Below are 16,808 nucleotides of genomic sequence, written 5' to 3'. Positions count from 1 at the left end.
GAAAAGTCACAAACCACTATTTATAGACTGATGTGATCAGTATTTGACTCTTCTGCACACTTCTGTTTTATGTGACCTTTTATTAGGTAGTGAATGCTTCGAATGAAGAGAATTATTAATAATGAGAATGTTTGGCTGAAAGATACCTTGGGAGACCATCCACTCTAACTCCTTCATTTTATGAATGAAGATTGTGAGTTTCTGTGATTATACAGTGAATTAGTGGTTAAATTGGAATCTTCTGATTCCCAGTCTAGTGCGCTTTCCTTTATATAGCACACTCTTAACTGTATCAATAAAACTGAGCCATGAAGACATTATGGTGGTTTTGGTTAAGATTCCTTAGATCAGATAAGGAATTGCATGTAGTGTTTGGTGGCATGCTTAAGTAGAAGAATATTAACAGAAGGAATTAGCAGACTGGATTAATTCAGGAGGAGTGGGACTTAAATTATGATGCTGGAACCCATGTAATGGAAAGAAGGAACTGTGAATGACTGGAGAAGACTTTGGGGAAATGGAGGGAGGATCTTGATAAATTGGAAGCATTTGAGAGTATTTTTGGAGAAAGACGAAGTCTGTGAGGCCCAAATGGGATAGAATATGGGTAAAGAACCAATTTCTATACAATATAAAAATTATCTCATTATTTAGGACCAACTGAAAATTTAAGGAAAAGTAGTGAGTACCTTGTTATTGGTGTTGGGTAAGCAGAGGGCTAGATGGTTCCAATTGATAGGGATGGTGTAAAGAGAATTTATACACTGAATAAAAGTTGAATAAGATGACCTCTTAGGTCCCTTTTATAATGCTATGATAACTTGGAATAGGTACTTAAAATGATACTTCTCTAGGCTGAAGTGAAAATTATTTCTCATCTCCCATAAACCTCATTTGTTTAGGTCACTAAGGATTTATAGAAAGCCTTTCTATGAATTTTCAAAGATTAGAATGACCAGACTCATAAGATACATTAAAAAAAAAAAATCTTATTTGGTACTATAATTTGATCAGCAAACTTTCTAAAAGTATTGTACAGTAATTTCTAAAATTTACCAACCAAAATAGGAAGTGCTATTTTAGAAACTTACAAGTAATTTTTTTTTTGATGTCTCAAATTAAATTTAGGAAAATTGGCATGCCTTTCCTGAAAACGTAGCTAGAATAAAAATTATTTTTTAGGAGTATTGTAGTACTCTCATCCAATAATGTAGCCCCCTTGGTTAGCTTTATCTTGGCATATTTAAACTTTGGGGGGGTGCTCATAGTCCTGCCTGGTGTTAAGGTCTATAGACAATGACCAATCCATGATATAATATGGGCCAGTGATGTGCAAATTTCCAGCTCTCAAGTCAGTAGGTGTTTGTAAATATGTGTATATACATACAAAATACTCTGTGTTTACTGATTGTGAAACCATGTAATACAGGTTGTTGTTGGCTTATGCTGAACTTCTTGAAAGAAGCCCACTTTGAAAATGTGTTGCTGTTGAAGCTAATAGTATGATTCAGGTACTGTCTTTCAAAAGTACTGCACTTAAAGCTTGTTTTAAAGACATGTATTGGTAAAAACTTCTGTACAGTGTCAAACTCTAGCATTGTGTATGTTCACTTTCTGAAAAGTATCCATTCTTTCCTTAAATTTGAAAGTGTGATTGTATTTGGCATTTGCCAAAAAGATATTTCAAGTTAAGTGGAATTTGTTAGATAGAATTACTTCCTTAAACTCTTGGTGTTTGTATTTAAATTGGATATGAATGGATGTTTAAAGTTAACCAGGAATCATATTTCTTTTATGAATTGTAATGGATGTTTTGAATGGGTGTTTCCCATGTGAGTACTCTGTTAAGTACTTGGGTCAAAATTGTTAAAACCATGTTTCTACTTTTGTGTCAGATAGAGGAAAGGGTCGCCAGAGACAAGCCATTTTGGGAGAACACCCTTCTTCGTTTAGACATGATGGCTATGGTAAGTTTGTCAAGGCAGAAGGAAGGTAGTATAGATGAACTATTAGAATTTTTGCATTTCTGATGAAGAATGGCACATTTCTTGTCTCTATTTTTCCTGCTCACCTGACTTGGCTTATAGGGGATCAGTCCCTTATAATGTACTCCCAAGGAGTTGTCCAAAATCCTTTGTTTTCTTAGGATATTGATATATCATATAATCCTTGAGATGAATGAGAGCTATTGGTTGGGGATTGAAAGCTTTTTTACCATTTTGGTTTGGTTTGGTTTGGTTTTGATTAGTAATGGGCTCTGGTCTGTTAGAGGACCAAAGGGAAATACTATTGGTTAGTAAGTATATTTTCTTCCATTCTAGCAATTATGAACAAAGAGGAACTTTGAGTAATAAAGGCAAAAAGAATGGGGCATTTGTCAAAAAGAAACATGTTTCTGGTTAGAGCCTAATTTTTTAGTTCTACAGTTGGTATTTTGGCTTTGGCTAAATTTGTTTGTATTTAATTCCTCTTTTAAAACTTCTCAGTTTTAATGTTTGCTGTCTTGGTAAGATTAAGATCATGAAACCTAGAATAATATTCTTCCCCAGGAAAAAGTTAGGTATCAGACTATTGTCCTTGTAGGGGTAGATGTTGAGAATTGCTATTGATAAGACTTTTAACTGGTTATAAGTTCTGTGTTTTTTAATCTTTTTTAGTTTTTAATAGTAGTTATTGGCCCCACCTATTCTGTGGTTTAAAGCTGAAGTACAATGCTATTTGAAGTGGTAGAAGATAGAAATTGCTATATTGTACTCTCGGGATTTATCTTCGAAAATCTCCCTGTGTTGCCTATTTTCAAATTGCCTACATGTTTGATGACTCTCCTTAGCCGTGAGTTTTAGCTTATTCCTTAGTGTTGTTTTTTGGACTCTGGGATTTAGTACCTGTGTGTGTGTGTGTGTGTGTGTGTGTGTGTGTGTGTGTGTGTGTGTCTATTTGTTCAGGTTGCTATGGTAGTCTATATGGCAGAAGTGATTGAAACAATGTCTTTTTTTGGTCAAAACAGTAAGTGTGGTATAGAATGAAAATCTTCCTACTGTTGTTTTAGTGAGTTCCTTGATCATTTTTCTTAGCTGTTTCTTTAACAGCATAAATATTAAATCTGGTCATATGGATAGTTCTGCTCCTGCAGTAAAGAAACACTTATTAGGAGCCTCCTGTGCTTTCCATAATGGAAGGTTACAAAGAGTTGCTAACCACAAGTTTGTAGTGTAGTTGTGGAGTATATGTGTCATGGCAGTCAGCGGAAGGCTAAAAACTGTTTAAATATTTTGCCAAAGGGGTCTAGAAAAATCTGTGAAAGAATAAATGAAGGACAAAGAACCTTACTGTGGTAGTGTTGACACAGAATATTTTCTCAGTATGGGTTTTCAGGTTTGCCTTTCTTTATAAAATATATCTTACTGAAAAACTGTATAAATAAAAATATATGCATGCCGAGAAGAACTTTGTATTTTTAAAAAGCCTATTGTGAAATTCTTTGTCCGTTTCATACCCTAATTGATTTTGCATGTTTGTGTGTGTGTAAATTTTAATGTAAGCTTACTTAAAGAGAGGTGCAAAATTCTTTGCATTGGCAGTTAAATAGGGTCCTGCTGAGGAGGAATAGTTGTGGTGGGGTTGTGTAGGGGCATCCATTCTGAGCTATGTCTACTGAAACAGTTAACTCTCTGAGGATAACTTGTTCTGCTTACCTAGGGGAGTATAGGAGGAGAGAGAGATAAATAAAAAGAGGTGGAGAAGAGAAGTAAGGTGAGGAAATTGGGGGGAAAGCGAAGAAGATGGGGAGTAGGTGCTAGTGATATATTGAGCCTTTTTAAAAACTGCAAAGCGTAGCTGTATCCCTTCAGATCAGCAATTCAGCAAAACAGGTGTTTTTGCATTTTGGTGTCATATCATGGGTGGCTTTTCCTTTATGATGGTATATGAGAATGAGGGAATAGAAAAGGCTTAATTATTTAATTAAATTTATTCATTGGTTTATTACAGCAGTATAAATCTGTGCTTTCAGAATTCTTTAAATCTTTTACTTTGGGAAACCCTGTCCCATGAGGGGAAGTGGTAGACGTCCTTATACTTGAAAAATATTATTTTTACCACTTTTATACAGATTTATTTTCTGTGGGTCTAAGAAAAGTTTGTATATTAATTGCAAGCATCTTTGGATATGGCTCCTGGACCAAAGATTTTAAAGTACAAGGATGAGAAATGCCTTCCAAATGATAATAATGCCATTTATGTAGCATTTTCCCACATAAGTGAATTTTTTTAATACCTGAAGTACTAGCTTTTTATGCATCAAAACATTTTGTATGAACTTTTTTATGTATAGAAACCTTTAAAAAGATTTTCTATTTTCTTAAACAATATAGGCAACAATTTAAATAGTGTAGATAACGTAATTTAATCCTGATCAGTTATATTCTCTTGCACTGAATTCAGTTGTTACCTATGGCCGTGGATCTCAACATTTTTGGCCAACTTAAGTAGAGTGGAAGTTTTCACTGCCCACGCACCACACATCTTTCTACTTTCTATGAAAAAGAAAATTTAGTGGTAATAGTGAAGTGTCATTACTGTACAAGCAAATGGTGGTAGTGGAGGGACAGTATAGTATGGATATGTACTTTTGCAATAGGGATAAGAATGATTGATATTTGACCCCAGCGTATATATAAAGTTTAAATTGGAGGCCAAAACATGTGTTGTTACTAACAAGTAACTCACCATGAGCTATATTGTTTGTTTTGATAAACTAATTATCAGCAAGAAGGGCAGTTGAAAACCATTCCAATTTAAGGCAACACTGATGATGATGCATTGATGAAGTGTTTCTTCCTCCATGAAATTGTAGGAATTCACACTGTGTGTGTGCTCAGTGGTAGTATTGCTGTGTTGTTATGAATGGCAGCTATATTTAGAATACTAAATACTGAATTGGAGTCCGCATGAGCTCTGATAGCATGGTATGAATACCAAAATGTAGTTCTTAGTACCTTACTTAGTAGATGACAAGTATCCCTTAAATAAAAATGAGAGTCAGTAGCATTACATATTCTTTACTTCTTGAGAAATGAGGAAAAGACTTGGGTTTTTGGATTGGTTTCTTGCACATCAGGAGGACCTTTGCATGTTACAAGGGTATACTTCTGTAATCACTAACTCAGGAGCACCTAACAGAGGAATGAGGAAAAGACTTGGGTTTTTGGATTGGTTTCTTGTGCATCAGGAGGACCTTTGCATGTTACAAGAGTATACTTCTGTAATCACTAACTCAGGAGCACCTAACATGTATGGGTTTATATTTCTGAGATATGCCTCCATTTTAGTTGCTGCTGCTTTTTTTTAAATTGAAGTATAGCTGACATACAATGTTATATTAGTTTCAGGTATACAGCATAGCGATTGGATGATTCTATACATTGTGCAGTGCTCACCATGATAAGTGTAGTACCATACAACGTTATTATAATATTATTGACCATATTCCCTCCACAGTACTTTTCATCCCAGAGACTTATTTTTTAGTAACTGGGAGTTGGTACTTGATCCCCTTCACCTATTTCACCGTCTCTCGTCTCCCCTCTGGCAACCACCAGTTTATGAGTCAGTTTCTTAGTTGCTTCTCAGTTCTTACGACTCTCTCTTCTTGCTCTTGTGAATGTGCCCTATGCCTGCTTTTAGTATCAGTTTCTCCAGACTCCCCCGTTCCTGTCTGTTCCATTCACTTTAGCTTTATTTTTCTTGTTACTTCCAATCTGTTACGGATGGGAAAACTGGATAAATCAAAGTTGTTTAGAACTACTCTAAAATTAGAAAGTTGATTCTTAATAAGGATTCTCAGTATGAGACATAGATTTGTGTGTGTTTTGTGACAACGGTTTCAGATATTCAGGCATTATTCTGGGTTCTTGATGTTGTTTCAGATAATGCAGGATGCTGAATAAATGACACCTTTGAGTAGGTGAGATATTAATGAAATTAGGAGTTTTGTTTCCTAAATTAGAATTAGGGGAATAAAATACCAGAAAGCACGTTACGGTAAAATATATTCAAGGAGATAGCTTTTCAGTGGAACTAGAGATGTTCTTTTTGTTATGTCTGTATAGAGATAGTTTCCAAGATTTCACTGTATATTTTATTGTATTATCCTCCAAAAGGTGTTGGCAGAAGGTTTTTTAAAAAAAGATATAATTTATACACAGCGACCCAAAGTTTTACACTGATTCTCCCCATCCCTGCTATCTGTGGCCTGATCTTATATACTTTTTTGTTAAACAGTATTTTTAAAAATACAGACTTAAAGCCTGATGTATATGCAGGGATGTGCAGGTCAATGTATCTTAGATCTGGTACACAGAAATACAGATTTTATTAATCCCCACAGGTTATATTTGAATATTAGCACATTTATTTGAGTTTTCCTTGGACATACATCAAACTAGCTAATATTAATAGTTTACTTTTAATGTGGTGAAGAATATCTGCTAAAGTTGTGTTTTGTTTTGTTTATCATTTTTATAGGATCCCATGGTCCATTATTGCCTTTACCGAGTCGTTACAGAATGGGCTCTCGAGATACACCTGAGCTTGTTGCATATCCGTTACCACAGGCTTCTTCCTCTTACATGCATGGAGGAAATCCCTCTGGTTCAGTTGTAATGGTTAGTGGATTACATCAGCTAAAAATGAATTGTTCAAGAGTGTTCAACCTATTCTGCTTATATGGAAATATTGAAAAGGTAAGTTTCGTTTTATATTAATTTCTTTTGCTAGGATATCTAGTAGGAAAGTTTGAAAAGGCAACAAATACATGTGTCTTCCCTTTGTATTAGGAACGTACAAGTTCTTTTAGTAGTAAACCACATAAGCTAAAAATTCATTAGGTAGGAGCTTTAGAAATTGTTTTTTGTTGGTAAGTGATCAGTATAGGTTGTTGGTACTAAAAATACTTTAAAAATAGCTAATATAAATAGAAGTCCAAAACAGTAGTTTAATTAATTACTAGCCTGTATTTTTTTTATCATTGCAAAGTGTTTCTAGCACTTAACATGTCGAACTATAGAATTCGAAAGAGCAGTACTTTCATGGTGCTTGGCCACAAGTCATGAATTTTAGGAGAGTTCTAGATTTAATTACTTGCCTCCCAAATGCTAGATTTCCAGTATCTTCTGAGGAACAATGTGCTTTTAGCTCTTATCAGTATTTGGAACTGACAAAATGTGTTCAAAACTTTATCTGGAGGCTTACACTCAAAAAGTAGCAAAATATTTAAATATTACATATTTTAAAGATCTTTAAAGCTATAACCTTATTTTCATTAGACAACCATTTCCCCAGATCTGTGCTGTTTTGTTCATTGATATCTCATAAATATTTAAGATAGTATCGTAAAGTAGATACTTAAACTATTTTCTAAAGAATCATGGAAATTTAACTGGGGAAATGATTGGTCATCTTAAGTTACCAGTTGTTTGATACACTTGCCAACTTGAGTTTCAGTGCTGAGATAATGTTATTTTTCTCTGTTGTTTTAAGTGATTTTAGTGTTCTTTTCACAACAATAAAAAGGTACAAGCATGTGAGTCATAAATGTGTGGGAGCGGGAGCATGGCTTCAAAAGTTGGTACTCTTAGTTCTTAGTTCATTAATTCTAAAGTAAAGGCTCCTTGAACTGAGAAAGCAACTCAGAAAATCTCTGGAACAAGAATTTTCTCAGCATAACCATTTGACCGCATTTAGAAAAGAAAAGAAAGAAAATGCCACATTGGTCTAGGGATAACATATGGGGTGTTTCTGCTTATATAACTTGCCAGGAATACATGGACAGATTTAGCAACACTGGGAGAAGTAGTTCAGATTTTTTCACACAGACATTTATCTTAGACACCTAGGTGTTAGTTAAGGTTTAGGAACTGCATGTTTGATAACTAAATGGGCTTTAATGTGTATTTTAACCTTATCACATAATGTTACTTTTCTCTTAGTGCTTTTCACATTTGTAGACAATCAGATCAGTCAGTTAAATCAACATCTTTAGTATATCTTTGTCTTTTCTGTTATGAACTAATTGTCTCATGATTTAGAAACCTAAGTCATTTTGTCTAATAAACTTAAAAGTTTTCTGTGTGCTATTTGAACAATTCCAGTTTCACATGTCAAAAAAAATATTTTAAATGATCTATTATGATACATGAAACTTAGGCTACGCTAGTTCTTTAAAAGACCTATATGTAGGTAATTATGCCTCACCTTTTTTTTAGATTTACAAGTACAAGAGCTACATATTTAACATAAGATATTTATTTAGTCATTGTTAGATTTGTGGGATGTTATTGGATTAAATCAAGGTATAGAAATTTTGCCCACAAGAAGATAATTGATTTCAAGTAAAGCTGAAAAGTCCTGCTACAACTGAGTTTTGTTCAAGTACAGGTATAGTATAAAAATGCTGGAATAGCCCATTAAAATTGGTAGTTGCAAGGGTGGATATAAATGCTATGCTGCATTTGTTATGTAAATACATTTGTAGTATTTTAAGGCTAACAAATAAATATTTCAAGGTGTCATGAATGTTAGTGGTACAGAATAGCTATTGAAGGACTTTCTAAGGGGTAGGGGGGTAGGTACTATGCTGAATGATTATCATACATTAACCCATTTAACCCTTATTACTATGGTGTTATCTACTAAAATTAGAATAATATAAGAGGCTAAGTATGGCCTCTGCCCAAGATGCCATGAAAAATTGTGAAGTATGCCTGTTTTTAAAACTGCCCCTACCTTGTACAAGCCTTCCTACTGGCAGTGCTGTCTCAAGGCCGTCATGCATCATTTCTTACAGCATCTTGTTCATTGCTTTCACAGCATTCTGAATAGTTGGGAATTATTTTTTACTTTTAAATTTTTGACCTACCTACCAGAATACAAGTTTCAAGAAGACTGTGTCCATTATGTTTACCATTAATACCCAGTATCCAGCACAGTGTTTATCAAAACATTTAGGCACCTAATAAATATTTGTTGAATGAATAAATATTGATGAACCATACCAGGTATTATCATTGTCTCTGTTTTATAGGGAGATCTGTGGCTCAGAGAAGAAAATCACCCCAAATCACACAATAAGTAGCAGAGCCAGGGTAAGCCTGTGCTCTTCTTCATTGTGCCACACAATAGAATTATAGTCTTCCTTTTTAACTTTGTTGAATTTTGGTAAGAGTTATGAGTGTCTAACAGCACAGCAGAGTAAAGTCAAGATTCCAGGTGATCTTCTGTATTTGACCTCAACCACTTAAATCATACTCTCTTTCAGAAATTCCGTTATTATAGAAGGGAAATAAATAGTCACCTTTTTGGGATTTTGTATTTACAGGTAAAATTTATGAAGACCATTCCTGGTACAGCACTGGTAGAAATGGGTGATGAGTACGCTGTAGAAAGAGCTGTCACACACCTTAACAATGTCAAATTATTTGGGAAAAGACTTAATGTTTGGTAATTATCTTAAAAGTGGTAAATTTTAAAAGTATTAAAAAAATCTTCATTTTTATTAGAGATACTAATTTCAATTTCAGAATATTTTAATGTAATTGAGAGCACATTTGAAACTAGCACCTATAATGTTATCATTTTAGACAAAGTCTGTTAGGTTCATATAATTCAGGTTTTGCTCACCTATACCTGGTTTTTAGTGTTATGATTATAAAACAGCATGTTAAAAATGGGCAAGTTTTATATAAAGTTTCCTAAACTATAAGAGTGATAGATTATAACTTAAACTAAATTTAAGTATTCAAATAAATGTTTAAAATATTAAATAACTAAATCACATTTAAGTAGCTACATTTGTCTTATTGTTAAAACCGATGCAGGCATAGCTATTAACCTTTGACACCGCGTGCTTGTTGCTTTCTACCTAACAGGGTGTCCTCTGTGCCTTTTTCCCTCCCCATCTTTAGTGTGTCTAAGCAACATTCAGTTGTTCCAAGTCAAATATTTGAGCTGGAGGATGGTACAAGTAGCTACAAAGATTTTGCAATGAGCAAAAATAATCGCTTTACAAGTGCTGGTCAGGCGTCTAAGAATATAATCCAGCCACCCTCGTGTGTGCTGCATTATTACAACGTCCCATTGTGTGTCACAGAGGAGACCTTCACGAAGGTAGGTGCTGAAACACAGCTGTGTAGAATGTTTCTGTTTCTTATTTTAAAATTTATAATATTTTAGCCTCATTTTAAAGTCTTGCTCTGCTCATCATCTGCTTTTGATATTATTAGTATTTTGTTATTTAGTTCACTCTTTGACCATTGTACTTTTCTGGCCTCCATTCTGCATTAGCCTTTTTAGTCTTTTGTTGGTTTGTGGCTCAGTCTTTTTGAGAGTTGGAATTAGAATGAGATACCTGACTTCTGCATTCAGAGAGTTCTTTTATTATGCCCTTAAATCTTGCCCATAACAGGGGGCACCTGGGTGGCTCAGTCGGTTAAGCATCTACCATCGGCTCAGGTCATGATCCCAGGGTCCTGGGATCGAGTCCCGCATTGGGCTCCCTGCTCAGCAGAGAGCCTGCTTCTCCCTCTCCCTTTGCCCCTCCCTCCCACTCGTGCTCATGTGCGCGCTCTCTCTCTCGTAAAAATAAATAAAATCTTTAAAAAAAAAAAAATCTTGCCCATAACAAAATTTTATATATCCCTGCCTTTTTGCCAAACTGTAGGAAATGCTTCAGAAAAGAATTGATTTTCTGGGAAAATTTCTGGGAACTCCACTCTGTCCCTTAGGTACTAGATAAATCCTAACAACTCTGAGAATACATATTTCAGTTATAAATCTGTGGTTTTATTGTACAGCACTAAATTATTTACATAGTTTATAGAATATCAGTTTTTAAGGTTTATTTTCTCATAGAACTTACCAATCTAAAAATATGTTTGGGGGTGCCTGGGTGGCTCAGTCATTAAGCGTCTGCCTTCGGCTCAGGTCATGGTCCCAGAGTCCTGGGATCAGGTCCTGCATTGGGCTCCCTGCTCAGCAGGAAGCCTGCTTCTCCCTATCCCACTCCCCCTGCTTGTGTTCCCTCTCTCCCTGTCTCTCTCTCTATCAAAAAAAGTAATAATAATAAATAAAAACATGTTTGATTTAATTCATTCATGCCAGACTTAAATGCTGACATAAAGTTTATTTTCCTTTCTTCCAGAGAGAGAGAGTGAGAGCATGATGAGCACATGAGTGCACGCAGTGGGGCGGGGAGGGGCAGAGGGAGAGGCACAGAGAGAATCTTAAGCAGGCTTCACGCTGGGGCCCAGTGCTCACGACCCTGAGATCATGACCTGAGCTGAAATCAAGAGTCGGACACTTAACCGACTGAGCCACACAGGTGCCCCCATAAAGTTTACTTTCTAAAAAAGTAAAAGGCAGGAATATTATTTTGGCCATATTTTTAATGGAGTTTCACATTTCTTTGACAGTTATGTAATGACCACGAAGTTCTTACATTCATCAAATACAAAGTGTTTGATGCAAAACGTAAGTGCACATGCCCTCTTTTTAAGTTTTATGGTTAAACTGATGACAAGCACATAACAACTGGATTTGTGTTTCTTTGTTTTGTTTTAGCTTCTGCCAAAACACTTTCCGGGCTATTAGAATGGGAGTGCAAAACTGATGCAGTAGAAGCCCTCACAGCACTTAATCACTACCAGATAAGAGTTCCAAGTAAGTAAAACTGTGTCCTAATTATTCAGTAGGAGTTACTTTAGAAACATCGACAATAATTTTAAAATAACACTTACTGCTTTTGTTCGTTTTTTTTTAATAGAGAAGTATGAAGAAAAAAGTCCTACAAATCCCACAACCCACACAATCCTTATATTAGTTACCTATTGCTGTGTAACAGATTACCACATTTAGCATCTTAAAACAGCAAACTGAGGGTCAGTATTCTATGTACAGTTTAGCTGGGTGTTTCTAGCTTAGGGTCTCTTGAGGTTGCAGTCAAGCTGTTGTCTGGGTCTACAGTCATTTCAAGTCATGATTGGAGATTGGGAAATCCATTTCCAAGCTCATTTATGTGGTGGTTTGCAAGTCCAGTGAAGCTACATTGGCCATTTCATCATGGTGGCTGGCTTCCTTCAGAGTGAGTGATCCAAGAGGGATGAGAGCAAAAGACTAAAACAGAAGCCACAGTGTCTCTTATAACCTAACATTGGAAGTGACATACTATCACTTATGCTGTATTCTTGTGGTCACACAGACCACCCGTGGTACAGTGTGGGAGGGGACTGTACAGAGCTGTGAATACCAGGAGGGTAGGGATCGTTGGGGCCATCTTGGATGCTGGCTTCCACAGTCTCTGTTGATCTTTTTAGAAGAAAGCAATACGTACATTTATGTGGTTAAAAAACTTAGAACAGCACATGAAGTACAAAATGAAAGTTAAAGCTTTCTACAACTTCTAACCTATTTGTCTCCTTTTATTCCTCCTCCTCAGTGTATGTATATCTACATTTTTAAAAGTTATACAAAGTGGTTCTTCTATACAACTCTTCAGTGCCTTGCTGTTTTCACTTAATATGCCTTGGAATTATATATCAGCACTTGCAAAGCTACTACTTTTTTTTTTTTTTTAAAGCATACGCAGAGTAGCTATTCATAGTAGAGATATACCACGGTTTGATTTACCCATTTCCCCACTGATGAATACAGTTTTTGTCCAATTTGTTTTTTCTATTACTGTAATACAACATCCTTATCATTGCACTTTTTGTATTTGTAGGGCAATTTCCTAGTAGTGGAGAACGTAAAGGTTTATATTCTGATAAATGTTGCTAGATTGCCCTTTAAAAAGGTTGCACCAGTTTACATTTCTACCTGTGGTATGTGAGAATGCCTGTTACCCAACACTCTTTACCAACACTGAGTCTTGTCAGATGTTGAATCTTTAACCAGTATGATAGATGAAAAATGGTATTCCATTGTTTTAATTTGTATTAAATGAAATTGTCACTGTTTATTCTCTCCAGAATGGTAAACGACCTCTTTTTCTACCACACAAAGTATGCTCAAGTATTTAACTTTTGAAGCTTTGTGCTGTGTACTTTATTTTGATCCTGGATCTAAAGGGTGTTAAACCCTTATTTTTCTAAATAGTGGGAGAAAAAAATATTAATTTTATTAGGTGTGATGTGGAAAAAGAAAAATACACACTGACAGATTTATGGGTAGAATAAACGTATCTAGGATTTAGTTTAAAATATTCCAGCTCCCAAAATGTGTGTCGGGTAGGTAGATGAAATAAGACTGCCAAATGCTGACAATTATTGAAGCTAGGTGGTTTATCATATCAACCTATATATTTTTTTATGTTTAAAAATTTTAATTAAAAGATAAATAAATAGGAATACTTCCTTTCATTTAACTTTTAGTCACACAAGGAAATTTTAAGTAGTAAATCAAGCCTAATATTTGTTAGAAGGTTTTTAAAGACTTTAAAATTATATGCATATTTGAGACATACCCAAGATGTATTTTAAACTCCTTGGAGGCAGGAACAGTTATTTATCTTTTCATCCTCTCCAGTGCATGCAAATACTTGTTAATTTATATGCTTTTTCCTTTATAGGAATTAAAATTTTTTTTAATACGGTAAGATACCAGAATTGTTTCTTTGTATAATTAATTGAGGAGGAATTATCTCTGCCTGGTCTGAGAAGTTAAAGAAAAATGTATAAAATGGAAAAATTTTTGTGGCTTATTCTCGTTTTTTGTTTTTTTTTTCTTTTTTTTTTTGAGTAATTTTAGAATTTAATACTAGCTCTTCTGGAACTTTTTCAGCTTATTAATATCTTCCTGTACATTCCATTCTTACCCATTTCCCAGCCTGTATTTGAATTGTTTTTTTTTTTTTTAATTTAAATTCAATTAGCCAACATATAGAACATCATTAGTTTCAGATGTAGGGTTCAATAATTCATCAGTTGCGTATAATACCCAGTGCTCATCACATCACCCTATTACCCCATCCCTTCTACCCACCTCCCCTCCAGCAACCCTCAGTTTGTTTCTTAGAGTTAAGAGTCTCTCAGGGTTTGTCTCCCTCTCTGATTACTTCCCATTCAGTTTGAACTGGCTTTTATAGAGGAATTGCCATTCTAATATATTCTGCAAAGTGAACTTTGCTGATGGACATAAGCCTAATCCCATACTGTTTATCTGTAATGATTAATTAATTCACTAAGAAATATTGAGTGTCTCTATGTGTCAGATAAGGTTTAGAGCAGTAGGAATGTAGCAGTGGACAAAGTTCCTACCTTCATGTAGCTTACCTGCTGGTAGAGATGTACAAAAGTAATCTTCCCCTTACCTTACATAGAAATTTTCCTTCTTTATGTTTCCGCTTCTGATTTTATAAAAATGTGAAATAATTTACTCTGCTAATTCAAGGTAATCTTGAAACTTTGATGAAGTGACCTGTTAACTTTGTTTTTTAATTTTTGCAGATGGTTCCAATCCCTACACATTGAAGCTTTGCTTTTCTACATCATCCCATTTATAAGAAGAGAAGAGCATGTTAGAATTTATGTTCACCTTTATTACAATTTTAAAGCTATACTTCATTAAAAAAAAACTAAGATGGTTGATCTAATGTTGCCTTGCTTACTTTGATTTAAGATCCTGTTCTGTAATAAACAAATATTTTGCCTTGAGTAAACTTGTTGTAAAGTTAAATATTGAATTGTTGTCATTTTAAAATAGAATGTCATAATGTAGACTATCTACAGCTTCCTTGTAGATTACACAAATATATGATTTCTAATCTTATTATTTTTCTTCCACAGTGAAAATATATTTGCATTCTTAATGCTAATTATCTGCAAGTATTTTTCCATTGTGTATGAGATTAATGCAGGTGAAAGTATTGCATTTTAATATTATAGAATTCCTATTATATGTTTAGATGTTTAAGTATGTTGCAGTTATTCATATTAAACATAACTTGTATTTATTAAGTATTTTAATCAAGTTTGAGAATAACATTGCACACAATGAATTTTAAGTACTAAAGATTTAGCTGATTTTATATTTCTGAAAGGCTAACAGACATGGATACACTTGTACAGTATGCACTCAAACTTATTTAAATTGGTGTAATTTTTTTTTTTTTTAAGTCATTGTCCATTTGTATTGCCATGCCTCTGTTTCTAGTTCTAGTTTGGAGATTTTATAAAGTTACAACAATGAGTTAATGTGTTCATCTTCATTTGTTGCATGTGACTTGATCTTGAAAACACATCTGGTATTTGGCATTAAGATTTTAATAGAAGTTATGATTAATAATTCCTAACCTGAGATCCATGAATGGGCTTTAGGGAGTCCCAGAACCCCTTAAAATTGTATGTAGAATTTTGGGTACTTGCATTTTTATTTTTTACTCTTGAATTCATCAGTAATATATGTATTTTTCTATATGGTGCAAGGTGTAAGGATCTAATTTTATTTTTATTCCAAACAGATAGCTATTTGTTTCAACACCATTTATTAAACATTCTTTCTCCCACTGGATCTGTTTTTTTTCCTTTTTTTGGAAAGAATATATCGTAAGGAAGGTGTAAGTAGGGTGTAAAACATGGTATTAAGAGACTATATATAGGGGCGCCTGGGTGGCTCAGTTGTTAAGTGTCTGACTTTGGCTCAGGTCGTGATCCCAGGGTCCTGGGATCGAGCCCTGCATCAGGCTCCCTGCTCAGTGGGAAGCCTGCTTCTCCCTCTCCCACTCACCCTGCTTGTGTTCCCTCTCTCACTGTGTCTCTCTCTGTCAAATGAATAAATAAAATCTTAAAAAAAAAAATTAAAAAAAAAAAGACTATATGTAGCACACTTGAGTGCCTTGGTGGCTCAGTTGGTTAAGCGTCTACCTTCAGCTCAGGTCATGATCCCAGGGTCCTGGGATCGAGCCCTGCATTGGGCTCCCTGCTCAGTGGGGAGTCTGCCTCTCTCTCTCCCTCTGCCTGCCACTCCCCTTGCTGTGCTTGCTCTCTTTCTCTCACTCTTGTAAAAAATAAAATCTTAAAAAAAAAGAGAGACTATAGTACACTTGTTATCAAATTCATTTTTTAAGATTAATTAATTAATTTGACGTAGCGCATAAGCAGGGGGAGAAGCAGGCTCCCCACTGAGCAGGAAGCCTGATGCGGGGCTCAGTCCCAGGACCCTGGGATCATGACCTGAGTTAAAGCAGACAAAACTTAACCAGCTGAGCCACCCAGGTGCCCCAAATGCATAGCTTTTTTATAATAAAAATGTGATATAGCCATTTTATATTTATCTTTAAAAGAGGGAAAATGTTTCATCTACCCAGATTAACTGAATAGTTGGCAATAGCAGTTTTGTGATCTTGAGACTTTTAAATAAATTTGCAAGCAGAAGTTCCATTTAGATCTTTTGTAAAAGTTTTATTTTGAATTTTAACCTAAAACAGTTTGCCTTAATCCTTTTAGAAATGAGACAGGGGTTTAAAAAGTTTAGAGCTATTGAATAGAAAGTTAAGATGGAAACTAAACACACATTAACATTTATTTCCCCTTGAATTTTAATAGCTGCGGACAATGTCCCTTTAGCCCTCTGAAGACCTAGAAAAATTTAAATTCAGTCTAGAGGCGTTTTAGACTCTTACGATGGAATACAGTATGTTTTGCCGAGGGTAACTTTGTGTACGAACTCTAAGTGTATGGTACTGTGTTGTGTATGTACATTCCTCATTCATTCATTGCCAATTTAAAACCTAAGTTTACCTAACTCTACAATAAACA

At 34.9% G+C, this 16,808-nt stretch overlaps 1 protein-coding gene and 1 non-coding gene across 4 annotated transcripts in view; both read left to right on the top strand.

Annotated features, from left to right (window-relative positions):
* HNRNPLL (heterogeneous nuclear ribonucleoprotein L like) overlaps window positions 1-15,240 on the top strand; it is a 36,584-nt gene extending 21,344 nt beyond the window's left edge. For 2 of the 3 annotated variants that reach the window (XM_078056203.1, XM_078056205.1), the window contains 7 exons: window positions 1,896-1,967; window positions 6,526-6,743; window positions 9,377-9,498; window positions 9,963-10,164; window positions 11,469-11,526; window positions 11,617-11,715; window positions 14,499-15,240. In XM_078056203.1, the coding sequence (XP_077912329.1) occupies window positions 1,896-1,967; window positions 6,526-6,743; window positions 9,377-9,498; window positions 9,963-10,164; window positions 11,469-11,526; window positions 11,617-11,715; window positions 14,499-14,554 (827 nt within the window). In that variant the 3' untranslated portion in view covers window positions 14,555-15,240. The remainder of the gene's footprint in view (window positions 1-1,895; window positions 1,968-6,525; window positions 6,744-9,376; window positions 9,499-9,962; window positions 10,165-11,468; window positions 11,527-11,616; window positions 11,716-14,498) is intronic. The other variant, XM_078056204.1, reaches the window with a different exon arrangement.
* On the top strand, window positions 8,672-8,771 carry LOC118519023 (U6 spliceosomal RNA). Its single transcript, XR_004908969.1, has one exon. It is a non-coding gene; the product is annotated as a U6 spliceosomal RNA (small nuclear RNA).
* Window positions 15,241-16,808: the final 1,568 nt, after the last annotated feature.

This window comes from Halichoerus grypus, chromosome 10 (assembly GCF_964656455.1).
Source record: "Halichoerus grypus chromosome 10, mHalGry1.hap1.1, whole genome shotgun sequence".
Taxonomy (NCBI): domain Eukaryota; kingdom Metazoa; phylum Chordata; class Mammalia; order Carnivora; family Phocidae; genus Halichoerus; species Halichoerus grypus.
The sequence above is the reverse complement of the archived record's forward strand: the minus strand, read 5'-3'. Positions and strand labels throughout refer to the sequence as shown.